This window comes from Aythya marila, assembly GCF_965140915.1.
Source record: "Aythya marila genome assembly, chromosome: 10".
NCBI classification, from domain to species: Eukaryota; Metazoa; Chordata; class Aves; order Anseriformes; family Anatidae; genus Aythya; species Aythya marila.
Window position 1 is genome coordinate 4,577,345 of NC_139051.1, and position 22,366 is coordinate 4,599,710.

A 22,366-nucleotide genomic window follows, 5' to 3' on the forward strand; every position below is an offset into this window, starting at 1 on the left:
CAGCACAGCACTCCCCATGTAACCCCGTCCGGAGAGCACCGCAGCATCCCCTGCACACCCAGCAGGTCTCTGAAGGGAGCCAAAGGGACGTGGAGAAGTATGGGGTGACCTGGGAAGTGCTGCTGTGTCCTCCAGGTGAAATGTGCCCACCACAGGAGATCACAGAGGGTGAAAGTGTGTTGGAAGCTTTTAAATCTCTTATTTGTGTGAGTGTTTTCCTGCTGCACGCCTGGTATGTGACTGCTGTACGAGAGGTTCCTGGGAATTTGTGTGCGTCCAAACCCAGCAGCAATCTCGGAAGATTTGTGGCGGCACAATCAGTAAACTCCAACTGACACATATAGCTGAGCAAATAGCTTGAAATTTCTTTAAACTCTTTGTTCACCAATGTATATTAAAACGTGCCCATCCCACATGCGCACACACACACACCCCCACCCTTTTCCTTCCTTCCTTCCTTGTTTTACACCCACTTCCATCAAGGCTTTGGCTCGTGGCATCCTTCCTTACCCAGGGAGCTGTGGCCAGGGCTCCCTGCGGGGCTGCTGGCCGAGCTGCTCCTCCTTGCCATCACCCCCTGGCCCCTGGCCCCTGGCCGGAGCTGTCCCCGGGGTCTGGATTTCCCCCGTGACGTGCAGCCCGTTGGGGAGGCTGCTCCTTGCCGCTTGGAGCCCTTTAATGAGATGCAAATTGTTTGTGATGCTGCCTTATTAAATGTATTGTAATTTTAAAATCATTTGCTTGTTAATTGTATTTAAATAGCTGCCACTTAGACAAGCAGAAAGTTGCCAGAAAGATAAATTGTTTGCTCTTTTTTGCTGCGTTGGGAAGCGGCCCCGGTGCCCTGGGTGGGCTGCTCGGACACCGCGCCGCCGGGGGGCACCTCCCAGGTGGGAGCCTGCCCTTACTGGGAAGAAGGAGCACTCCCAGCATGCTATCCTCTCTGAAACCTCGATCCCTTAAGAAGGTAATGGAAGAAGGGTGCCCTGTGCTGCCCCTGTCACCCTCCTCAGCACCCTCGAGGCTTTGTCCTGCCGGAATCCACGGCCAGGTTTCTCCTGGCTGCGGCTGCGCAGCGTGAGGTCCCTGCTGAGCTCCCCTTCAGCCGGGCTTAAAGCTGGTTTGGATCCTAGGCATGGAGCAAGCTCCGTGGTGCCGTTGGTATTTTTGTTGTGTTTGAAATGCCAGCCTGGAAAATGAACAACAATATTTCCGCATCGGGTCGCGCTGCCTCCTTCGCGGAGCTGAGGCTCGTCCCTGTCAGCACCAGACCCTCGCTCCCTTTCTGCCTTATTTTTCCAGAGACGATTCATGCTCCCTTTGTTTTCTCTCTGCATCCTTGTTGTGTGGCAGGATCAGTAATAATAGTTAATAATTAGCAGTTCAATAGCACTCTTCACCTTCAAAGCAATTTTAGGCATTAAATCACAGCAGCTCTGCTGGCAGGATTGCAATATTGACTTGTTACTTCACCAGTGTCACAGAGGCAGCAAAAGCAGCGTTTTTATGGAGGCCAAAACGGGGTCATTTATTATTTTTTTTTAAAGCACAAAATTGGCAAAAAATAAAATTTTCTCCTAGGCTGACACTTTGTTTGCCAAATTTCAGCATAGAGCCAATTTTTAAAGCTGAGTAATAAACACCTGAGAAGTTCTGGTTTATAATGGCAGTGCTGAAAAGCCATTAAATGAATGGCTCCGCTCTAACACAAGAAAACCCTCTTAAAAACTGCTGAAAAACCCGTAAAAGCTGGACGGGGGCTTTGCGAACGCCAGCCTCCCCTCCGAGCCTGGCGCTGGGATGCGAAGGGAACCCGCGGGGAGCGGGTGGCAGATGAGGAAGGGCATCTCTTTTAGTCCCCTTGATGGTGTGCGGTGCAGCAAGGGCTGGGAACTGAGGTTTTTGTACCTTCCAGCCTGCTCCGTGGGCAGGGACAGGGAGGGAAAGTGGGCCAGCTGTGGCACTTGGTGGCAGGGACAGCACGTGGGGACAGCGGGAAGGACGGGGTGTGCAGGAGGAGCCATGGGGATGTAGCTCTGGGGCAAGGCCAAGAGGGAAGGCCTGGAGGAAAGGAGGAACCGAGCGACGCCTCTGGGCACGGGGACACCTCTGGGCTCTGCGGGGCACGCGGTGGCCACGCCGGCCTCAAGGGAGCCGTGCTCGGCAAGGTGGCAGGAAGCCCCAGTGATGCCCTGCTCGCCTGGCTTTCTGCTCGGCTCGGAGGGCGTTATTTCTGCCCGGATTGCAGAGGAAGCGAGGGCAGCGCCGCTTCCCTTCCTCCGCGACCTGCCCTGCGCGGCGGCCGAGCCCTGCGGCTCGCTGGCACGTGTGGCTGCAAGTGGCACGTCCCCGAGGGGTGTCCTGCGTGCTGGTGGCTCTGGGACAGCCTCGGTGTCCCCAGGGCCGTGCCCAGCCCGTGCCAGCTCGGTCCCATCCCGCTTGGCAGCTCGGCTCTGCTGAGAAACACAGCAACGAGAGCACGCAGTAAACCAGCAAATTGACCAGTAAAAGAAATCAGTAAATGAAGGGAGCAGCTATTAATGTGCCAAGCCGAGATGTGTAATTATACCCTAGGACTTTTCCAAACTAATACATGTTAAAGGTGTAAACCTATTAAAGGAGAGATTTTTCTGTACGGGGAACTTATGTAGATAGAAGGATTTACACTGTATTTTATTCTTGTATTATGAGGTATAAGGAACGTTTGAGCAAATCCAGTCATTCCCATTATTACAATATCATACGTTTTTCATACCGTTTTATGTGGTTCTTCAAAAACTTTGGCACTAATTCTCCTTATATTGTTAGGAATTTTCTTTTTAAAACAGAATTCTTTTTCTCAAATAGTTAATTAGATTTTGAACTTCAAATACAGTACTTTTTTTTTTTTTTTTTTTTTTCCAAGAATAAGGGTGTTAGATCCATTGTGCCGGCCAAATTACAGTTTGGATAGTTACATTCTCTCTGCTTAATCACCCTGCAATTTCATTTGAGGGAAGGATTTGGTGCCTCAGGTGTCCTGCATTCCTTCGGAGCCCCGCGTGGTGCAGCCGCTGCCATCAGCCGCCCCAGAAGTGGCCACGTTTGGTGCTGACGCGTTGTTGTCCCCGTACCCGGCACAAACAGCATAGCTTTGCTCGCAGAGATGGATTTTTGGGGAATCGCTTTCTCTTCCTATGCAAATGCAAATCTGTTTGCAGGGGCCACAGACAAATTCCTCTCTTTGCTGGGGCTCGTGAACCCGGTTCCCTTCGCTTCCACATCCCTCCTGGCTCGGACACCCGCTGCTTTGCAGCCTCATCTTTCTTCTTGTAGCTCGGGGGGAGAAAAGGATTGTGACAGGAGGATGTCCTGATATATGTCCTGTCCTCGAATATTGGTTATTTGGGAATAGGCGATGGATCGCGGCACCGCGCTGTGCAGGGTGGTTCAGGAGGTCTCCATTTATATGTATCTTTTAATGTTGGAGGAAAACTTGGACTATGAGCCAGCTAAATACACTGTGTCATGAAACCTCGGGGACCATTGAAATGAGCACAGTGGCCCATTAGTGCTGAGGAGGTGTTTTATTGAAAATCCGCCGCCGTGCGTTCCCAACAGAGGGAGTGAAAAACGGCAAGATGCCCGGCGGTACTCCGGGTTGTTCTCACTAAGAGGCCAGAATACACAGTTTGGCACTCGTAGGCTGCGTGTGAGTACGCTGTGCAGCGGGCTGATGGGCGCTGTCACGTCAAAGGACCCAAATTTCCTCAGACCCATTGTACTGCAACGCCACGATGGCACAGGGGTGTGCGTAGCGGTGCGCGCATGCCCTGCTGCCGGCCCGGTGTTGCAGAGATGTTCTCTTGTGGCGGCTGTCAGGGGAGGTGAAGAACCCCCAGTCCCCTGGTTGTGGGGCCAGGCAGCACACGTGTCCCCTCCTGTCACCCGCTGTCCCTGCCCAGCCCAGGGAGGGCACCCGGGAGCACAGGGCGCGATGATTTTGGCGTGGCCAGGAGCCGACGAGTTAATGCTCCACGGGCGAAGGCGCGTGATTGACGTTTGTTTTGTTGATGTTTCATTCTGTTTCTTTTCTTACCATGGCAACTTTAACATCATGACAAAACACCTACTTTTCCTCTTGGAGCCGCAACTGTTGTCATGCCCAGCAGGTTATTTTGGTATACAGTGGTTGCTCTTTTAACGCAGAGGTGTTGCCATCTCCTACCAGATAGCACCTCGAGTATTTCCTCTCCTCGGAAGGCATCTGTGGTTTTCGCTGTGTGAGCGCTGTGTTTCAACCCGTGGCAAAAAAATGGAGTTTTAATGGAAACTGCGGCATTTCCTCTACCGTACGTGACATAAATGCTATCTCACATAATTAAGGAAAGTAACAGAGAACAGTTAGCGGCGATTGCCTTTCAATATATTGTGTACTTTGGGGCACAAAAATAATTTATGAATAATGCCCATGCGTACTTGGAACAATTTGCAGACTGTGCTGTGAGTGATGCAGACCTGCTGGTAGAAGAGTGTGCTAATAAATTTTACTTTGTGGCGGAAACAAGAGATTACAGTTTATTAGGAAAGGAGATGGCAATTTATTAAGATCAATCAAATATGAATGCAGAGCGAAAATGTTGCCATTTTTATTTATTTATTTATCTCGAGGCATGGGGGGGGTGCAATTATATAAAATTTGTTGTTTACCTGTGATGTTTGATTCATTATTAATATTTTTATGTTTAGAGGGAACCATAATTTTGCAGAAATGCCTTCCATAACTCCTGCACAATCATATTCATAACTCACCTGAATGTTGACACATCCTGCTGTGTATATATAAATTAACTAGTAACACTGGCATTATAAAATGATGCATTAAATGAAGATGTGAATGGTAATTTAAAGCATGCCACGAAGTGAAATTCAAACCATTGTACAATGCTGAGGGGATTTAAAGAGCCTTCTTCGTGCAGGATCTGCAGGGCAATAAGGAAAATGACAGTTTCACATGAAAAAGAAGTGCAACAGACACAAACATTTCTGAAATGTTAATTGCTTTGGTGTTCTCTTCTGGCAGAGACACCGCCAGCCTAAAATTCACTTTTCTGCCTGAAAATATGTTACCATGAGGGTGTTAGCTAAGATTAATAAAAACGACCCAAAAAAAAAAATGTTTACTTAGTACTTTTTCTCAGCACTTTGTGGATAATAAGTTTCACTGTTTCCTGTTTAGTCAGTTGTTTTCCCCATTTGTTTTCGTAGGTCTTTCAAACAGCAGCAAGGGAAAATGCAGCAGTCTCAAAACAGGAAAATGTGATTTAACCCCACAAAAATGGGCCTGGGGATCCAGCAGTGGGAATAGTATCCGAGACGCCTTTTTTTTCCCTTCTAACTGCAAACAGCAGCTGGCTTTCAAACCGGCCGCCCCTCCCTGCCTGCGTTTGCAGCCCGCGTGCAGCTCCGCGGGGCTGGGTGCCGGTGGCAGTCGGCGAAGGAGGCGTGCACGGAGGCAGCGGCACAGCGCAGCCATTTCTTGTGCCACGCTCATCTTCAGCAGCAATCCTAACCTGCTGCGCTGGCTTGGACCTCGGAGCCTCATATCCGTGCTGTACACAGTGATTTTTTTTTAAATCTAGGTGTTGATGCTGCCACTTGACTCGGATCAGATCTTGCAGAGCCCAGGAGCCGCCACGCTCCTTCCCTGTTGTTTTTAATGTGTCGGTGGATGTCTTCTGTTTTGAACATCCGTGTCAGATCTGATTGTCTCTGTCTGTGATGGCTCTCCATAATTGAATGGAATTAAAGTGGGAGTTTATGGTCCTTCTTGGTCTTTTAAAATATTTTGCTGGCTGAGAACTGCGTTAAATTTCACAGTGACCCTACTTAGTGCTACCATCTCCGTTACTAAGGGAATAGACCGAAGTTTTTAGCCCAGAGCAGATGTTGGCTGAGCTTGCAGGTAAGAAGCTTTTATATGAAAGGGCATAAAATGCTTTAAAAATACTGCTTGCAGGCTCTGTGGCCAGCGTTCAGTGCTTAGGCAGCACCTTTCAGCTTCTGAGTGTTTTGCAAATATTGGCCTAGAGAAGATCCCCAAACGAGCAGGGTTCTCCCCGTTCTGCAGGTGGGGAGGAGGCCGTTGCCTGCCTTTGAGATGGTGAGCATGCGGGCAGTGCTCGGCCAGGGATGTTGCAAGCACTTCTCAGAAAGCAGGGCACGCAGGACGGAGCGGCTGTTTCGGAAAACAAATGCCCCGGGTGACTCGCCCAAGGCTGGGGAGCGCTGGCGGTGCCAGAGCTGGGGCCGTGCTTCTGCTCCTCTCTGGCAGCGCCACGTCACGCTGCTCTTTGCCCCGGGAAGGGGAACGAGTGCCTAGAGCAGCTTCCTGAGCTTCACACAGCCCCTTGGTGTGGTTAGAAATGTCCTGAGATGGAGCTCACTCCGCAGGCATGAGGTTGGCAGTGAGGGCGGAAGGAGAGCACTGGCTCAGTGGGCAGCGAGAGGTCCATGCTGAGGAAAAGCAAACAGCTCAGTAGCTTTCTGGGCCGGTGGGTGGCATGGCCACAGGGCTGCCCTTCTCACCCGAACCAGGGAACAGGAGGTGGTCTGTGAGAGATGCCACCAAAAAGTGCAAGCCCACATATTGGTGATGCATTCCCCAAAGCAGCCGGGGTTGCTTGGGATTGCTTTGAAGTCCGGCACAGGAGGGATTCTCCTAGCGCAAGCAGTAATTATTACGAGCTCGTGGCATGCATTACCTGTTTGTGCTATTATTAAACGTCCCGAGTGTTGGAGGGTGTGCGTGTTTGTTTGCTCCCCGTGCGCCCACGTAATGCACACGCAGGGCCGTGGCGCCCGTGCCCTCTGCCTGCTGACCTGCCGGGGGCCTGCTGCTTTCAGAGCCCAGCGTGTCTGATTCATCTGGGCTGTTTCTGGCAGATTTAGGGTCTCGGAAAAGATGCCCTTAGTCCCTTATTAAATATTCATAAGAGGGTGGGGTCACATTTTTGTGACCTGAAAAAAATCCCATTAATAAATTTGTTATCTGACACGAAAACACTTTAGGGTGGGAGGCAATCCGTATCGCATCCCATTTACTATCGGATCACAACTTGTCAGCAAATTGGGTCCTTTGTCTTGGCTTCTCGTGCGGCTCTTTAGCAGCATAACTAATGGGGCCATTGTCTCCCAGCCCCTGACGCCCGCAAACAAACCACGCGCCTGCCTGAGGAGCGTGGTGGCTTCGGGCTCAGCTGCGTGCGTGCGAGCGAAGGAGCCGTCGGCATCACTCGGACAGCGGGGGAAAATGCCAAGGCCAGGCTGAAACAGCGGGAGGGAACTGCCACTGCGGTACAGCAAACGGTGCGGGAGCTTTTGGGGAAGAGAGTTACCCAAAAAGTGTTTGATGGGGCCTGAGGCTGGTTGTGTGCCACACCGCCCTGTCAGCCCGTGGTGCTGAGGTGCCGCGGGCCCAGGCCTTGCCCGGCGCCACACTCGAGGCCTCGGCTGCCTCAGCGGCAGGGAGCGGGGCTGCGAGGGCTCTGTGGGGTGTGTGGGGCTGCGAGGGGTTTGTGGGGCTGTGTGGGGTTTATGGGGCTGAGGGCTTCATCCCGGGCTGGCTTTGAGCATCCTGGTGCCCTGGGACTGACTCCCCTCTGCTTTGATAGGGGAGAGGGGGAAAAGCTGTGCTTGTGTGCAGGCCGGGCGCAGCAGCATGGCTTGGTGTGGGCTCCTGACAGAGGCTTGTTGATGTTGTTTTATTTTTATTTTACTTTGTTTATTTTACTTTGTTTTATTTCATTTAGTTTTATTTTGTTTTATTTTATTTTATTTTATTTTATTTTTTATTTCGTATTTTATTTCATTTCATTTTGTTCTCTTTCATTTCATTCTATTTTGCTCTTTTCTATTCTATTTTCCCCCTTTTCCTTCCCTCTCTCCCCCTCCCCGCTGTGGGCACCCCGCTGCTGGCGGCGCTGTGCAGGGGGGCGGCACTCGGCCGGAGCGGGCAGAAAGTTGGGAGCGCGGAGCTCCGTGCGGGGACACCCCGCGTCCCTACAGCCCTCACAGCCGGGGAGGGGGCTCAACACTCGGCCGAGCGGCAGGGCAAGAAGAGCAGGAGGAGGAGGAGAGGAGGAGGAGGAGGAGGAGGAGGAGGAGGAGGAGGAAGGCCGCGCCCGGGGGTGCCCCGTTCCGGGGCGGGCTGTGCGCGGCGGCGGCGCAGGGCGGGGCGGGGCGGCTGCCTGCCTCCTGCCTGCCTCCTGCCTGCCTCCCTCCCTTCCCTGCCTGCCTCCTGCCTGCCCTCCCTGCCGCCTCCCTCCCTCCCTCCTTCCCTGCCCGCCCGCCGGGGCTCCGCGGCGCCAGCCCGCGAGCAGGGCCCCGCCGCCGCCGCTCCTCCCGCGGAGGCTCCGCGCCGCTCCGCCCGCTCCATGGCCCGCCGCGCCCCGCGCCGCCCGCCGCCGCCGCCGCCTCAGCCCAGGTGGGTGCCCCGGGGCCGGGTTGTTGGTGTGTGGGGTGTGTGTGTGTGTGTGAATCGGGGAGGGGGAGCCCGAAACTCGCGGAGAAGAGCGAGGGAGAGCGGCTCCCGCTGTCGTGACAGCTCCGCTCGCGACAGGCGCGGGGCGGAGCGCGGGGGGCTCGGGGCGCTCCCCCGCCGCCCTTCAGCCGCGTGTGGCGGCGGTCCCGGGCGCTTTTTTGAACGCAAACAAGTTTGGTGGCAGGAAACGTGAATCACCCGCGGTGACTAAGGGCTGTTGACGAAAACGGAACGGCCGGCTGCGGGCCGCCGAAGTTTTATTTCTAATTAAAAAAAAGTGACTGGAGCCGGGCTGCTCGCCTCCCTGCGCTGCGAGCGACACCGGGGAGCCCTCCGGGGCCGGCTGGGAGCCGCTTGGCCCTGCCTCACGCCGCCGGGCCCCGTCCTGGAGTGGGTTGTGGAGCCCCAAACACCCCGCAGGGACCCTCAGAGCGCCCCTGCGGTGTCCCAAGGGCCTCCTGCCCGCGCCCCTCAGCGCGCAGCCCGGCCTCAAGCGCCCGTCGCTGTGAGGATGTGGTGCCAGAGCGTGCTTCTGCCAGGGAAGGGACAGATTTTGTGGGGTGACCCCGCAGGTGGCCCCCAGCCCTCTCCCAGCCCGCCGGAGGGCCGCTCTGAGGGGGCTGGAGTCGAGCTCCTGCCTCAAAACCTCCCCGGGGAGGCCGCGGGGATGGAGCCCAAAGCCCGGCCAGGCGGAGGAGCTGCCTTGGCCTAGAGCGTGGCGGAGCCGAGCTGCAAACTGATTGGCCTGACACTTTATAATCAAAGTTGATTTATTGTTCATTAGTAGTGCATTAGCCCTTTCAGGCAAGACAGTTATTTGTGTAGTGGCCTGTCAAACAAAAGACCGCTAGCACCTGTCATTTCTAAACCACGAGATAAGCGAGCAGATATTAAGATAACGCGGACAGAAGTACCCCAGAACGAGGTAAAGTTCTCACAGTTTCCCTATAAGAGGCATCGCTGCGTGTGCTGGCCACATTTCGGGGGGCAGGCGAGGCTGCTGAGCCCCCCAGGCCCTGCCGAAGCCCCCGGCCTGCCCGCGGGGTCGGGAGCCCAGGTTTGCGGCCCCAGCCTGATTTGGGGTTTTGGTTGGGATCTTAGCACAAGAGCAAGCTCGAGGCACTTGGTGTGTTTTGTCCCCGACTCCTTCCTCCGCTTCCCAGTGGGCAGATGTCATGCAATGATGCTCTCGCTGGCAGGGGTTAATTATATGAAAACTTGATGACATCACGGCAGGGCTGTGAGAATGTCAAAATACATCTGCTGCCGTATTCAGACATATTGCTCTCTGCTCGCTCCCCCTATATCAGCTCCCCTCCCTTCCCAAAAGGGAATGATCGCATGACATAAAACAGAAAACAACACAAGTGTCAAAAGAAAACAAAATTAGTGAACTTTTGTCTGCCACCATAGAAACGAGGATTAACTTATGTTATTCCAGAGCGTGGAATGGAGACTATCTGCATGAGGATATATAGTGTATTGTCTTTTGTGAATTTTCATTTGACAGGGATTTTGGAGGCTGTGATCTTAATTAAATCTCAACTGACTCAAATAATGCATCTAAAGGCATGCAGCGTTGCGTAACCTTGCTGAGTTGGTAAACCATAAATCATCGGAAAGCTTATGATAGGAAGGGCCGCTTTGAAATTATTTTGTTTGCTACAGTTGTTATTTTTTTCCCCTTGTTTAACGTGCACTTTGCCGTGCCACTGTGCCCTTCCTTTTTTTAAGGCAGCATAATTCCTGCTTTAAAAAAAAAAAAAAAAAAAAAAAAAAAAGAGGAGCTCGGAGACGTGCTCTGACCAGTCACTCAGCCGAACTAGAGAGAAGTCATAAATAAAACGGAATTGACAGGGGAGAAATGAAATAGCAGCGTGGGCTTCCTGGGGAGCTGGCTGCTCGCAGGGAGCCGGGGGCGTCGCGGCGTGCTCCGGCTGCTGGTCCCCGGCGTGCTCGGGAGGCGTGCGTGGCTCCGCGCCCCCGGCGGACACCGGCACGGCGCTGTGAGCGGTGCGAGCGGGACCGGGCAGCGCCAGGAGCCGTCACCTGCCTGCCCCGGGTTGTAATGGGTCACAGATGGATTCTCGCGCTAATGGACGGCGGGCTTTGACGTGTACGCAAGTTGAGTTGGTGCGAGGCGCGTGTAATGGAGGAAACGGTCGCAACAGTTGTGCTAGGGGTTTTTTTTTAGGCGTTGGAAGTGATGCAGAGCGGTTGGAGCGATGGCTTAGGCAGCGTTTTAACCTGGCAGCTCTCGAGCACTGATGCTGCTCGACAGTCGTGTCGTTTTTAAAATAGCGGAGCTACGCGAGCTCCTCTGGCAGCGTAAAAGGCTTCGGTTCCCTTATCTGTGATGGCATGCCCTGGGCAGCTGAAGGAAAGGTAAGGGAGAAGGCTTCTGGCGTTCAGGACCTGAAGGAGTTACAAAGCTCTCCTGCGCTCTTGCTCTCTATTTCCTAGTCATTTTCGAGCTGCTTCAGGCAGACCTGTGCTGGATGCCTCCGCAACTTGGACTGACTTTACCAAAATGTTTCCCGGCAGCCAGCTAACTCGCTGATGTTGTTTTCTCCCCCCTTTGCTAGGAAAAAAAAGCGGTAGCAGGGGCAGTTTTATCAACACCTGCGAAACTCGGTTGTGGGAAAGTCCTGACACCATAAGCTAAATTTGTTATTGTTTGGTGAAAGGCTTGGCTGGTTTTAAGCAGTTTGTTTGTTTTATTGAAAGCAGAACTGCATTACTGGAAACTATTTTGCTGTAGTTGAGTTAAAATGTCCTGTGCTGTTTTGTTTTTGTAAGGTGCTTACTTGCTCAGCTTCGCTTTCCAGTTACAAGGAAAGGGAAAAAATGCATCATGCACTCCTCTGCAGGTCTGAAGTGGCCGTGTAGAGATTTTGGAGAGAAGCAGCACTGGCAAATCTCTCTTCCCCAGCTATTTTTTTTCCTTTTTTTTTTTTCCTCTTTTTTTTTTTTTTTTTTTAATTCTTTTTAGCCTTTCCAGCACAGTTTCCTCCGCTAGAAGGAGGATCTGTAGGTTGTACTGAAGTTGAATGAATGGTATTAAAAACAGACTGAGTGTTGAGCAAATAAGCAGGATTGCTAATTGTTCCTTGCACTAGTTTTGGACGGATTTGCCTTCACTGATTAGGTAAGATGCTCTGCTGTTTTGGAGGGACAACAGCCCCCTCCCCAAACTGACAACGGGTTTTAATTTTTAAGCTTTATCTTGCCCTTAAATCTGAAACATCATTGTTCAAATAACTGAGAACAAGGTAAACCAACAACATCAAAAAGGTCGGCTTCTGTGATTTCTCAAGGGCTTGTTATTTTGTACTTTCCAATTCTATTTGATGTCTTGACAAAACAAGATGACACAAGGGAGAATACATTAAATTTTGATTTTCATCTAACCTGTTACAGTAGTGGCAGCTTAATTTCTTTTACTTTTTACCGAAGACGGCTTTTTGCACAATTACTCTAATTGCCACGCCACTTTATGAGAAGGTTTCTTTGCGGGTTTCCCATTTGCCTTGATTTTGCGAGGCATTTTTTTGAAGGCGCTTTGACCTTTAACACGGAGAGCTGGCTGGTTGGAGTGCGTCTTCATTAGAAGTAAATCACTGAATGGCAAGATTGTCAAAGAAGCAACTGATGTTTTCTCATTAGAATCTAATTTGCACCGTTGTGCTTAGCTGCGATGTGCAGCTGTAGGTGTCTGCGCTAGGTGTGAAAAACTGCACGTTTTAAGCAAATAAAGTTTACAACTGTGAGAAAGGCTCCGCTCGCACCCGAAGTGGCAGAGCCTCAGTGAGTGTTTAAGCAGGGCTGGAGCTGCCTTCCCCCGTTTCCTACGTGAAACACGCAGCGTGCTTTAACCAGGTGAATATTTTTTTTTTTTTTCCAATAGCTTCCTAATTTTTTTCAGCTGGCCAGGACAATGGATGCCTCCTCGCGTGCCCCAGAGCGCTGCGGCTGGTTCTCGCAGGAGAAATCCAGCGCAGAGCAAAGAGGGGGCTCAGCCCCAGCACCGCCGGGGTCCGAGCTGTGCCGCTGCTCCCAGGCTGCCCCGGCAGGAGAGGAAAGGACAGGAGAGGAGAGGAAAGAGGAGAGGAAAGGAGAGCCCCTCGCTGCAGCACCGCCTGCTCCGGAGAACTCCGGGCGTGCTGAACGCTGCTGATTCAATCACCGCCTTTTATTATTTAATTAAGCTCTCCTTAATGTATTAGTGGATTAATACACAAATGCGAGGAGGCTGACATGATGATCAGTCTCAGCGTGTTAAGGGTGGTGGGGAGAGAGAAGGTTTCAAGGGGTTTTCAAGGGCTGGAGGGGTAATTTGGGTGTTTCTGAGCAGGATGGCTTTTGGTTTGTTTCAGGGTGTTTTGGCAGAATATGTGGAGCAAACATTTCCTTTCCTAAACTCTAGGAAAAAAAAAAAAGCTTTTTTTTTTTTTTTTTTTTTTTTAACCGAACCATTATAAAATATCACCGCTGTTAGGAAGCATGTACAGCAGGTTGTAATTTTTCCTTTCACGATGGAGCGGGAAACAAAAATGATAACTTCTTAAAACGTGAAAAATGATGGTGATAATCTTGAGGTTGAAATCTCACTCAGCTTATTAAATGAGTATTTGGTGGTGTGCATTCTGGTTTAGTCTGTATTTGACAAATGTTAGATGTAGAAAGGATTTAATTTATGTAAACTTTATATTTTTATGCAAATTAAATGGGTATTTATTATAGCAGAAACAATTATCCTGGCACTTAGTGAGAAACCTGGTATGCATGAGAAGTGGTAGATAAGATCAGATGTTTCATTCTGTAAACAAATATGAAAATATCCCCGTTTTTCCTTAGCTAGAAGAGAATGCAGAAGAGAGCAGACATCCTGACATGCCGGGGAATGTCAGCATAGCCCATCTCCCTGCCTTCCGTGGGTCAAAGGCAGATCTTTCCTACTGATAAAATATAATAAACAAAATTATAACCATAAAATGCTAATTTAATTTTAAAGAGGCTCTTTTCCCCCTCTTTTTATAGGGAGTTGCATTGTTACGGAGAGAACAGTTATGCTAATGACAGACTACTTAGCTGATTTTACATTAATGTAATAAACAGTACCTGTCTTAATGTGTTGTGCAGTATCATGGCAAAATAACTAAGTCTAAAAGCGAGATTCCATTTTGCATAATGAAACGGAATTGCAGTTTCTGCATGAATAATTCTTTCAGCGGCAGTTTTGGGTTGTTAGTTTGGAGGCTGAAATATTATGTCAGAAGTGTTTCAGTCTCAGGATGGATGCGGGTCCTGCGTTCAGCACTTCTTCTGTCGCTGGGCTCTGCTGCGGTTTGGGGCATTGTGTTTTTCCCTCTGCCAGGGTACCCGGGGTTTATCTTCTCCTGGGGCACAAGCAAAGCTGTTTTGCGTTGTTTCGATTGTGATTTTTTTTTTAATATTGCGAAAGTAGTGCACGTAATAGCTTTCTAATAAGACAGCTCAAGTGAATTGTTTGTTTTCGCCTAGCTGTATCTATTTTTCTGGCAGTCCAGCATTTTTAACTGTTCCTCAGCCACTTGCTCTGTGCTCGGCTGTGTTGTGCTCCGTTTAACTTTTATCACAAAATCTTTATCTGAAGAATTGCTGTTTGGAAATCCAAGGTGCCTGCTCCGAGGACTTACTGAAATCAAGTGTGAACATACATCACAGGAGAAAAGGATTTTCTGGCAGAGTTATTCTTTATGAATTAAGGAAATCCTCCCCATCTTCCATGCATGCCTGCTAACAGTTAACAAGACCATCACCGTATCCAGCAACGAAGGCACGTTGTGTGAAAAAGGCATTCTTTCTCTTTTTTTTCCCCCCACTTCATACAAGATTAAACTACTTGAAATTATTTAGCTAGTATTTAATTATATTAATATCAGGGAAAATGGGGGAACTAGATGATTAAATAGGTCTAAATCATTTTCATCCCCGTGACCCTTGTCTGAGTGGTATGGAGGAGTGACAAATGCATCCCTGCTGTAACTCCCTTGTGAAGTTCGAGGTGAACTTGGCCCAAGTTGTGCAAGTTTGCCTCGGTCAGCCTCTCCAAAACACGGCGTGCTGGCAGAGCTCGGGACTGGGGAGAGGACGGGAAGGCTTTGGGGGAGCCGGAGAAATAGCAGGCAGGACCCCGGGAGACAGAGAAAGTGGCTGAAAACAATTGTGAGTATTAAAGACATTTTTTGCCGTTGCTGGTATTAGCATGTCAGCAGGTCTCTACTAGCACAGCTCCGAAAGCCAAATTGCAGCTGTATTTTTACCTCTGCTGCCAGGTTTGCATGCAGCTGGGTATCTACCACACCCTATTGTTATCAGTCAACAATACCAGAAGTGCTTCATTAATCATATCAATAACAACAATCATGTTTCATGTAGAAAATGGAAATAAACAACTTGAAAAAAAAAAAAAAAGATTGATTTCTGTTCTGCATGCTAAGTTAGCATTCTTTAAATATATCTGCCAGTAGTTTAATTTGAACTTCAACTCCCCGAAGGCAGTAAGACAGAATTATTTTAGTTCTTCATAAACTGCCTTCTGTGATTCATTGTTAACTCATAAAACACACTCGTTTTCATGTACTTAAACAGTTAAGCCATTTTCAAAGTTGGTTTGTAATTTTTTTTGGCAACACATTTCGCTTGACATCTGAGAGATAAAAATCTAAAATTAATTTATAGCCTTCAGTTTAGGTTTCATTTACTATCAGGCAAAATATCAGAAATAAATATATTTTATCTAATGTAAGGTAAAGTGTGGTGTACAGTATCTAAAATAAAGTTTAGTTTTGACTGAATACACTCAAAAAGGGACCCATAAATATTAGAGAGCTGTAGTTAAGAACTTACATGACTGTTTTAAATACTATTGATTTAAACCACTGGCTAGATTTTATGAATCAAAGTGTAATTTCCAAGCTTTGGCTATATTTCTCATCGCTAAAGCACTCTCTCTTGTGTGCCTTTAGCAGCTTTCCAGACATTCAACACGGGATTAAATGATAGTAGTTACAATGATCAATAGGTTAAGACCGGTACAATCACTCTTACCGCTAATGACCTCGGTAGTAATGGGTAATAAAGTGTGGGCTATAATAGCCTATTGCTGGTGCTGCATGCCCTTTGCTTCCCAGTATTACTAGGGACTAGCTACATGAAAAAGTTGGACGGTGGGAGTTAAGAGAGTGGATATATAGGCCGTAATTCTGAACCGTTTCAAGCCCTCCACCAGGACGTGTGCCCGCGCTGCGCCGGGGCACGGGTGCCGTTTTCAACGGGGCGCTTTGTGGTGTGGTGGAGTTCCTCTGCAGAAAGCTTTTGGAAGTCCCTTCCCCAGTGGGTAACCGTGGCGTTCACCATGCCTAGAATCAAAGGCAGGGCCTTCCTTCTTCGGGGTCGCAGGTGGGGTGTGAAAATGCGGTAAAATGGGGTTGGATGGAGCCACCCAAACCTGCCCGCCCAGGTGGGCTGTGTTTGGCCATGTGTTTGGGCCCTCGCTGGTTAAGAGCTGTTGGAGCAGCGGCTGTGCAGCTCGGAGAGGCTTCACCGGAAGGTACATGGCCGGTTTTCAAAAGTAGGGCCAAATCCTCAGATTTATCCAGAGATAAACGTGCAAAAAAGCCGTGGAAGTGAATGGGAGTTGTCTCCGCATAGCTGCCGGCAGAATGCGGCCCTCCGTATTAATCACCGATGTGTAGGGTTTACAGCACCCCACCCTATTCCTGTCTGTATCCCTGCTTGTCGTCATAAATCTGACTGAAGAGTATTTGTGTTGTATATCTTCCAAGAATGGCACAGAAAACATACTTAAACATGCTTCCTCTTCTGTTTGCTCAGTCCGACTTCAATGGAAGGTAGTACAAACCCCAGGGTAAAGTAAACTTCTCAGGGGATGGGGATAATGAAGGTGAGTCATGCTTCGGGTGAAGATAGTGACTGCAGCATTTAATTAAATAATTGTCTACTCCCGGGAAAGTTTTTAAAAGACTGAGGATTGAGATATTCAGAAGGACTGGGACTGCCCATCCTCATGACTCAGTGTCCTCGTCCTGTGGGACGAGGCGGTGGCACCGCGCGGTGGCTTCGTAGGGACCGGAGTTTGTCCCATCCTCAAATCTCCATTTCCTGGCCTTCGCACCTGCCCCAGCAAGGACCGTGGGAGATCTGTGGCTGGGATTTGGGGGATTGGTGCTGGACCGCGCCGTGTTGGTGTGACAGGGCTGTTGGTTTGGGAGATCAGTCTCAAGCACATGTTTTCTGGGCAGCGCCGGGCCCTGGCGCACGCCATGTACACAACAACACCGGGCGATGCGCCGTGTACATCAGCCTGACCTTCAGGAACCATTTTTAGTTCATCAAAATTAGTGATGCTGAGAAATCAGGACATCAGTGCATAATGACTGTGAAATTAGGAATGAGAGCTTGCTATGCAAATGACAGGACAAATCATGTGAAAAAGTCAAGATAAACTGCATATTAAGACATTATGTTACATAAAATTAATACTGCATTTCTCTCTTGCTTACTACTACACTGGAAGGGTTTTTTTAAACTCTTTTATCTTCTGATCAGCTATTGTCTGCTGATTTTTTAAAAAGTGGTGCACAGAAAAAGTGCTAAACATATTATTACCTTTTATTGTAATACATGAGATGACAGGAGATCCTTTTTAGCAAAGTATATCCTTTACTGCTTTTAGTTTTGTGCTGTCACCTATTTGATTTGAAACTATAGAAAAGTAAGGTGCTTAAATATTACTGTTAAAACTCATATGGGTTTTGTCTTTTCTTCTATTGTTTTTTTTCTCTTCCTTTTCTTTTCCTTTTTTGGGGTGGAGGATAGAGGGGTGGGTTTCTAGGGAAATAGTCTTCTTGCATTACTAGGACTGACAAAATGGTTCTCATGTAGTCTGCAAATTAAACACAAGTGCAGTGATTATTTTGAATAGCTAAATTACATTCTAGAAAGCTTGCAGAATTCATAGCATTGTCATTAGGTATCCGCTTGAATACAATTTGTGTAACCTTGGCCAAGACAGCCTGTCATTTTAATGTCAGTGTTTTATCTGAACAAGACATCATCCTTTCAGATACAGTGTACAGGTTCCTTGCAAAGATGCCCGTGCAGAAACGTGTTAACAGTTGCAAATATGAAATGCTATCAAGTTCATCACTGTAGCTGTTTGTCACTGAAATGTCATGGAAAGCGGCTTTTAATGGTATCTCACATAATATGAAAGAATTGAAGACATCTGTATGCTGGGTGAATATGGAATGGTAAAGACATCGTAGCAGGGCCTCTCTGTTAAAATTGCATAGGAGTGCGGTGCTGTTATCCACGTCACTGAGCCTTCCTTCAGTTTTCTTAAAAACCTGTCCTAACAGGGTCTAGATCCCACCAGCACGGGATACTGGGCTCTTGAATTTCTGCGTGGCAGGGAGGGGTTTTTGGGGAGGGAAAGGACTGAGCAGGCAGCTCCTTGTAAAAACAAACAAATCTGAGCAGGTTTCGCCATTCTGCTGTCTTACAAGAATTCCCAATGCAGAAAAGCTCTGCACAGAGGGACCTGAGTCGCCGGGGAAGCGCGGCCGGTCCCTCTGTGCTCGGGGTGGGCTCGTGCCTCCCCGCGCCTGCCTGTCTCCCCAGGAGATGCTCCCTGACCCCCGCTCTGTCTCCTCCGCAGGTTCCCGTGTCGGTGGCTATGATGACACCTCAAGTGATCACTCCCCAGCAAATGCAGCAGATCCTCCAGCAACAAGTGCTAACTCCCCAGCAACTCCAAGTCCTGCTCCAACAGCAGCAGGCACTCATGCTTCAACAGGTAATTGTCACCTTCACAGCCGCTTGCGGGGCCCTGGCAGGCACTGGAGGGCTTCGCTCCCGATGTCTTCCTGGGAAAGCAGCTGCCTGCCTCTCGGGGTCTGCACCTTGGAGCAGCCACGCTCTGAAATGAACTGACTGCTCTTTTGTTTTTTTGGTCTAGAAATAGCTCCTGGAAACAAATCCAGCGAGCAGTGCAAGGAGTATTTCCAGGATTGGATAAATAATGCAGCTGCATGTTTAAGTGTCAGGATTTCGGCACGTGTCCCTGTTGCTTTTGCCTGCATCCCCCAGAAAGTACAGTGTGCTCTGGTTAATTGCAATAAACGCAGTGGTAGGGTGACACTTCCCACTTCAGACCTTGCTACGTCTGCTTGGGACCATAAAGAGCTGGTGAAACAGTGGCAGTGAAAGCGAAGAGGTTCGCAAGCCTTAATCCATCTGATTTCAGCCAGCGTATGCTGTGTGGTGCATTGGTGTCTCTCCGTGCCCCGTTTCAACGCGTGGTCCTTTTTCAGCTGAGAGTTGGCTGCTGACACAACCCAAGGCTGGGTTACCGTAGGGTATGGCTCAGCGTGGGCTCGCGAGCATCGGGCCAGCACGGGCACCCACCAAAACCCCACGTTGTGTGCCCCCTCCTCGCTGCCACGCTGCCTCCCCTCGGCTCCAGAGCACAGCCTGCACGGCGAGCGGCTGGCAGCAGGGAGGAGGAGAGTATTTCTTAGGATGTCTGTGCATGTATTGAACAACACTTAATACAGTCAAACCCTATCATTTAGAAAGCATGTGTGTTTCACAACAGAGATTCGCCAGGCTCTCTCAGCAAGGGCATTTTGGCTTTGTTGTTACAATCAAAGGTCATTCCTTGCCTTATTTTAATTAGTTTGTGTAGAAAATGGTATGTTTTTCATCAGTTCATTTTGGAGATTACTTTTCAAACGATAATGCCAAGAATAGTCAGTGTGCACTGAATTTATTGTCGAGTTTCAAACTAAAGGTCAGACCATTACAGATAAAAGGATGCTATTTTTCAAATCACAGTTTGTGTATTACACCAAAAGGGACACTGAATTGGCTCTCCACTTTGTTACTTACCATCTTTCCTTTTCTTTGTAGCAGCAGCTTCAAGAGTTTTATAAGAAACAACAGGAACAGTTGCAGCTTCAACTTTTACAGCAACAACATGCTGGAAAACAGCCTAAAGAGGTACAGACAATACCCATTTTACTTTCAAACCACAGATCCCAGAGGACTGTCTAGTGGCTATTAAACTGTCATTCATCTTATAAATGATTGCACAACTGAACTGACTCTATCAGGTCTCAGCTTTCAGATTTAGAGTTATTGTCCTGTTTTCGCCTGTATTTTCCTGCGCTTTCCATTTGCTTGCTGCCACATATTTTATAGCCGGGGACCATGCCTTGATGTTCGGTATGAGTACTGGAGCAAGCATCTAGACGTGTATCTTGGGAGAGTGCTTTTGGAAGTTAGTTATGTTGCAGAGGGGAGGGGGCAAGGAAGCAGGCCCAGATATGTGGCTGTCCTCTCTGAACAGGGCGAAATTCCATGAGATTTTGAGTTCGCACTTGCAGTTTCCAACCAGAGAGGTTGGAATGTTCCTTGCTCAGCAGAAGGGACCGCGCTCGAGCAGTGTTAGTTATGAGTAGTGAGGGAGGGCTGAGATGCAGAGGTGGCACGGGAGTGGCACCCCATCACAGCGTGTCGTGCCCAGGTGCTGCAGCACACCGCGGTGCACGGTGTCCCGAGACCTCACCCCGATGCCACCATGGTCCATGGCAGGAGCAGGATCACCAAGGTGGCGTCTGTCTCAACTTAAAATACATTTATCCTTTCTAAGTATTTGCCACGTTCTCACTTTGTTGATTTTGATGTGCTTAAATTAAAATTTTCTGCGGTAACATTTATTTTCATGGCACCAAGTTCACCCCTGTAGTCCAAAGGAGTTGGAGACTCCGGTCTGACATCGGCACTGGCTCGGATAGATCCTAGAAAGCTGCCTCTTGGCACGAGGCACTGTGCCACGTCCTGTGGTGGTGGCAGTGGTTGGGCATCACGTTGCCACTGGCGATGCTCGAAGCTCACGCCGGTTTCTCACCCCTGAAATTTCGGCAAATTGTGCCACCTGTGCCAAGTTTCAACCCCGAGTGAATTTTTCCAGCTGAGTTATAAACCCCTGAAAATCGGGGGTTTATAATGGAAACGCTGACACAACCTTAACCATAGCACGCTTACGGGCGCCTCTATAATAAAAAGGGAACAGATTAAAAAGTGTCTAAAATGTAAATCTAAAGGACTAACAGTAATTAAAATGGAAATGGCACAGGGAGGGAAGGCATGTAATTGTGAGATATCACTGTGCAGAATGCTCTCAGCTTTGTTTTGCTGGCTGTTTTTCTAATTCAGTAGGGCTTACTCATCAGTGGCAGTTCAATGCGCGTTAATGACTCTGGGATGCAGGCATCACTCTGGACAAAGAAATGATTATTGTGCGGTCAAAAGAAGTTCAAAGACAAGAAGGGAATTTCAGTTTTTTCCTTAGAGATCCACATTCAAGAGCATATAAATTAAGCCAAATGTTAAAAACCACAGTCTGAAAGCTGACTTCAAAGTCACAACTCTCTAATTAATGAACTGCGAGCTTCAGTTTGGACAAGTCGTGGTTTGATGCGCCCATAAATCAACATGACAGGTCTGTTTCACAGTCTCAGACAGCGCTTGTCATTGAGTCACATCAGATGTAAACACAGCAGAAAAAAGAGGGGATATGAAGGAGGTGCAATTGATCAACAGAAATGGTAAAAACCCACTTTTGAAACGCATTATGCATGATCACAGGAAATGGCGATAGCCTCAAGAGGCTTTCTCCTTCTGCTGTTGCTTTTTTGAATCAGATTTCTAACAGCCTTCAAAAGGGAGAATAAGAATTATGGAGCTTCTCCCCTGTGGCTGGCAGGCAATAACCCCCTGTTGTTATTTTGTGCTTCTTTCTTTTCAAAGGCGTCAAAATTTAGTTTTTTAAAGATCTTTAACTCTATATTTGAAGACAAACAATAAAGGGCTGCCACTGTCATTCTTATCAGTTACCAGGGATTGTATTTTTTCTTTCTGTTGCCACTTCTTATTAACCTCTTATTTGGTCTATTAGACATAGTTTTGAATGCAAGCCTGCATGCTGGGAGAACATGAAAGTTCAGATGAGCTCAGAGGGCAGATAAAGAAATTTGAAGGGGAAAGTTACACAGCAGAATGAACGATAAAAGTTAACTCTTCTAAATTGCTGTTGTCAGACAGGAGAGCATCTCAGACACAAAGATGAGGGCTCGGAGCTTGAAGAAAAAATACTTTGTGTTAAAAAAGACGAGAAGGGAAGTTAGACAATGTGATGGCATTTCAATATCTAACACACTGATTTACTGTGGTCACACTTCTGATATTACACTGTCGAAAGTAACAATAAGAAAAGACTCCTTCCTGTTTTAAGAAGAGCATTTTAACATGATAGCGGCGGAGAGAACAAGGGGCCCAAGACTCCAGCTTTCCCTAGGCTTTTTTTTTGCCGAGGGTTTCAGCAGAGGCCTGTTCCCACAGCACTCTCACTCCGTCCCATCCCGCAGGTTGGCTCAGCCCCGTTTCCCTGCGCCGAGGAGCTTATTCTGGCTAGATTAGCATGCGAGCGGTGGGTCTTTCTTCCTCCCCCTCCTTGTACTCCACAGCAGCAGTGGGTCCCAGGCTGAGCCGTGCTGCAGAGGGGACCGCTGGCGGCGATGCTGCCGTGGGGTGAGTTTGTACCCCACAGCTGGAGCGAGCACGTGAATGTAGGGCTTCCCCGGAGCCCTCTGCGAGTGGCTCGTGCCACCACACTGTCCTAAAAGAAGGAGAACGCCGCCGATTCCCCTGGGCCAAAGGGGTCCAACCCCTAAGCAGGCTGCCAGCGGACTCCTTGTAGCCTATACTCGGGTGGCA

The 22,366-nt window shown here is 48.9% G+C and overlaps 1 protein-coding gene across 12 annotated transcripts in view; it reads left to right on the forward strand.

Moving 5' to 3' along the window:
- Nucleotides 1-22,366, forward strand: part of FOXP1 (forkhead box P1) — a 364,978-nt gene that overhangs the window by 270,660 nt on the left and 71,952 nt on the right. For 10 of the 12 annotated variants that reach the window (XM_082768411.1, XM_082768404.1, XM_082768400.1 and 7 more), the window contains 2 exons: nt 18,246-18,383; nt 19,499-19,588. In XM_082768411.1, coding sequence (XP_082624537.1) covers nt 18,246-18,383; nt 19,499-19,588 — 228 coding nt within the window. Of the gene's footprint in view, nt 1-8,308; nt 8,465-18,245; nt 18,384-19,498; nt 19,589-22,366 lie in introns of those variants that run through there. The other 2 variants (XM_082768403.1, XM_082768410.1) reach the window with 2 other exon arrangements.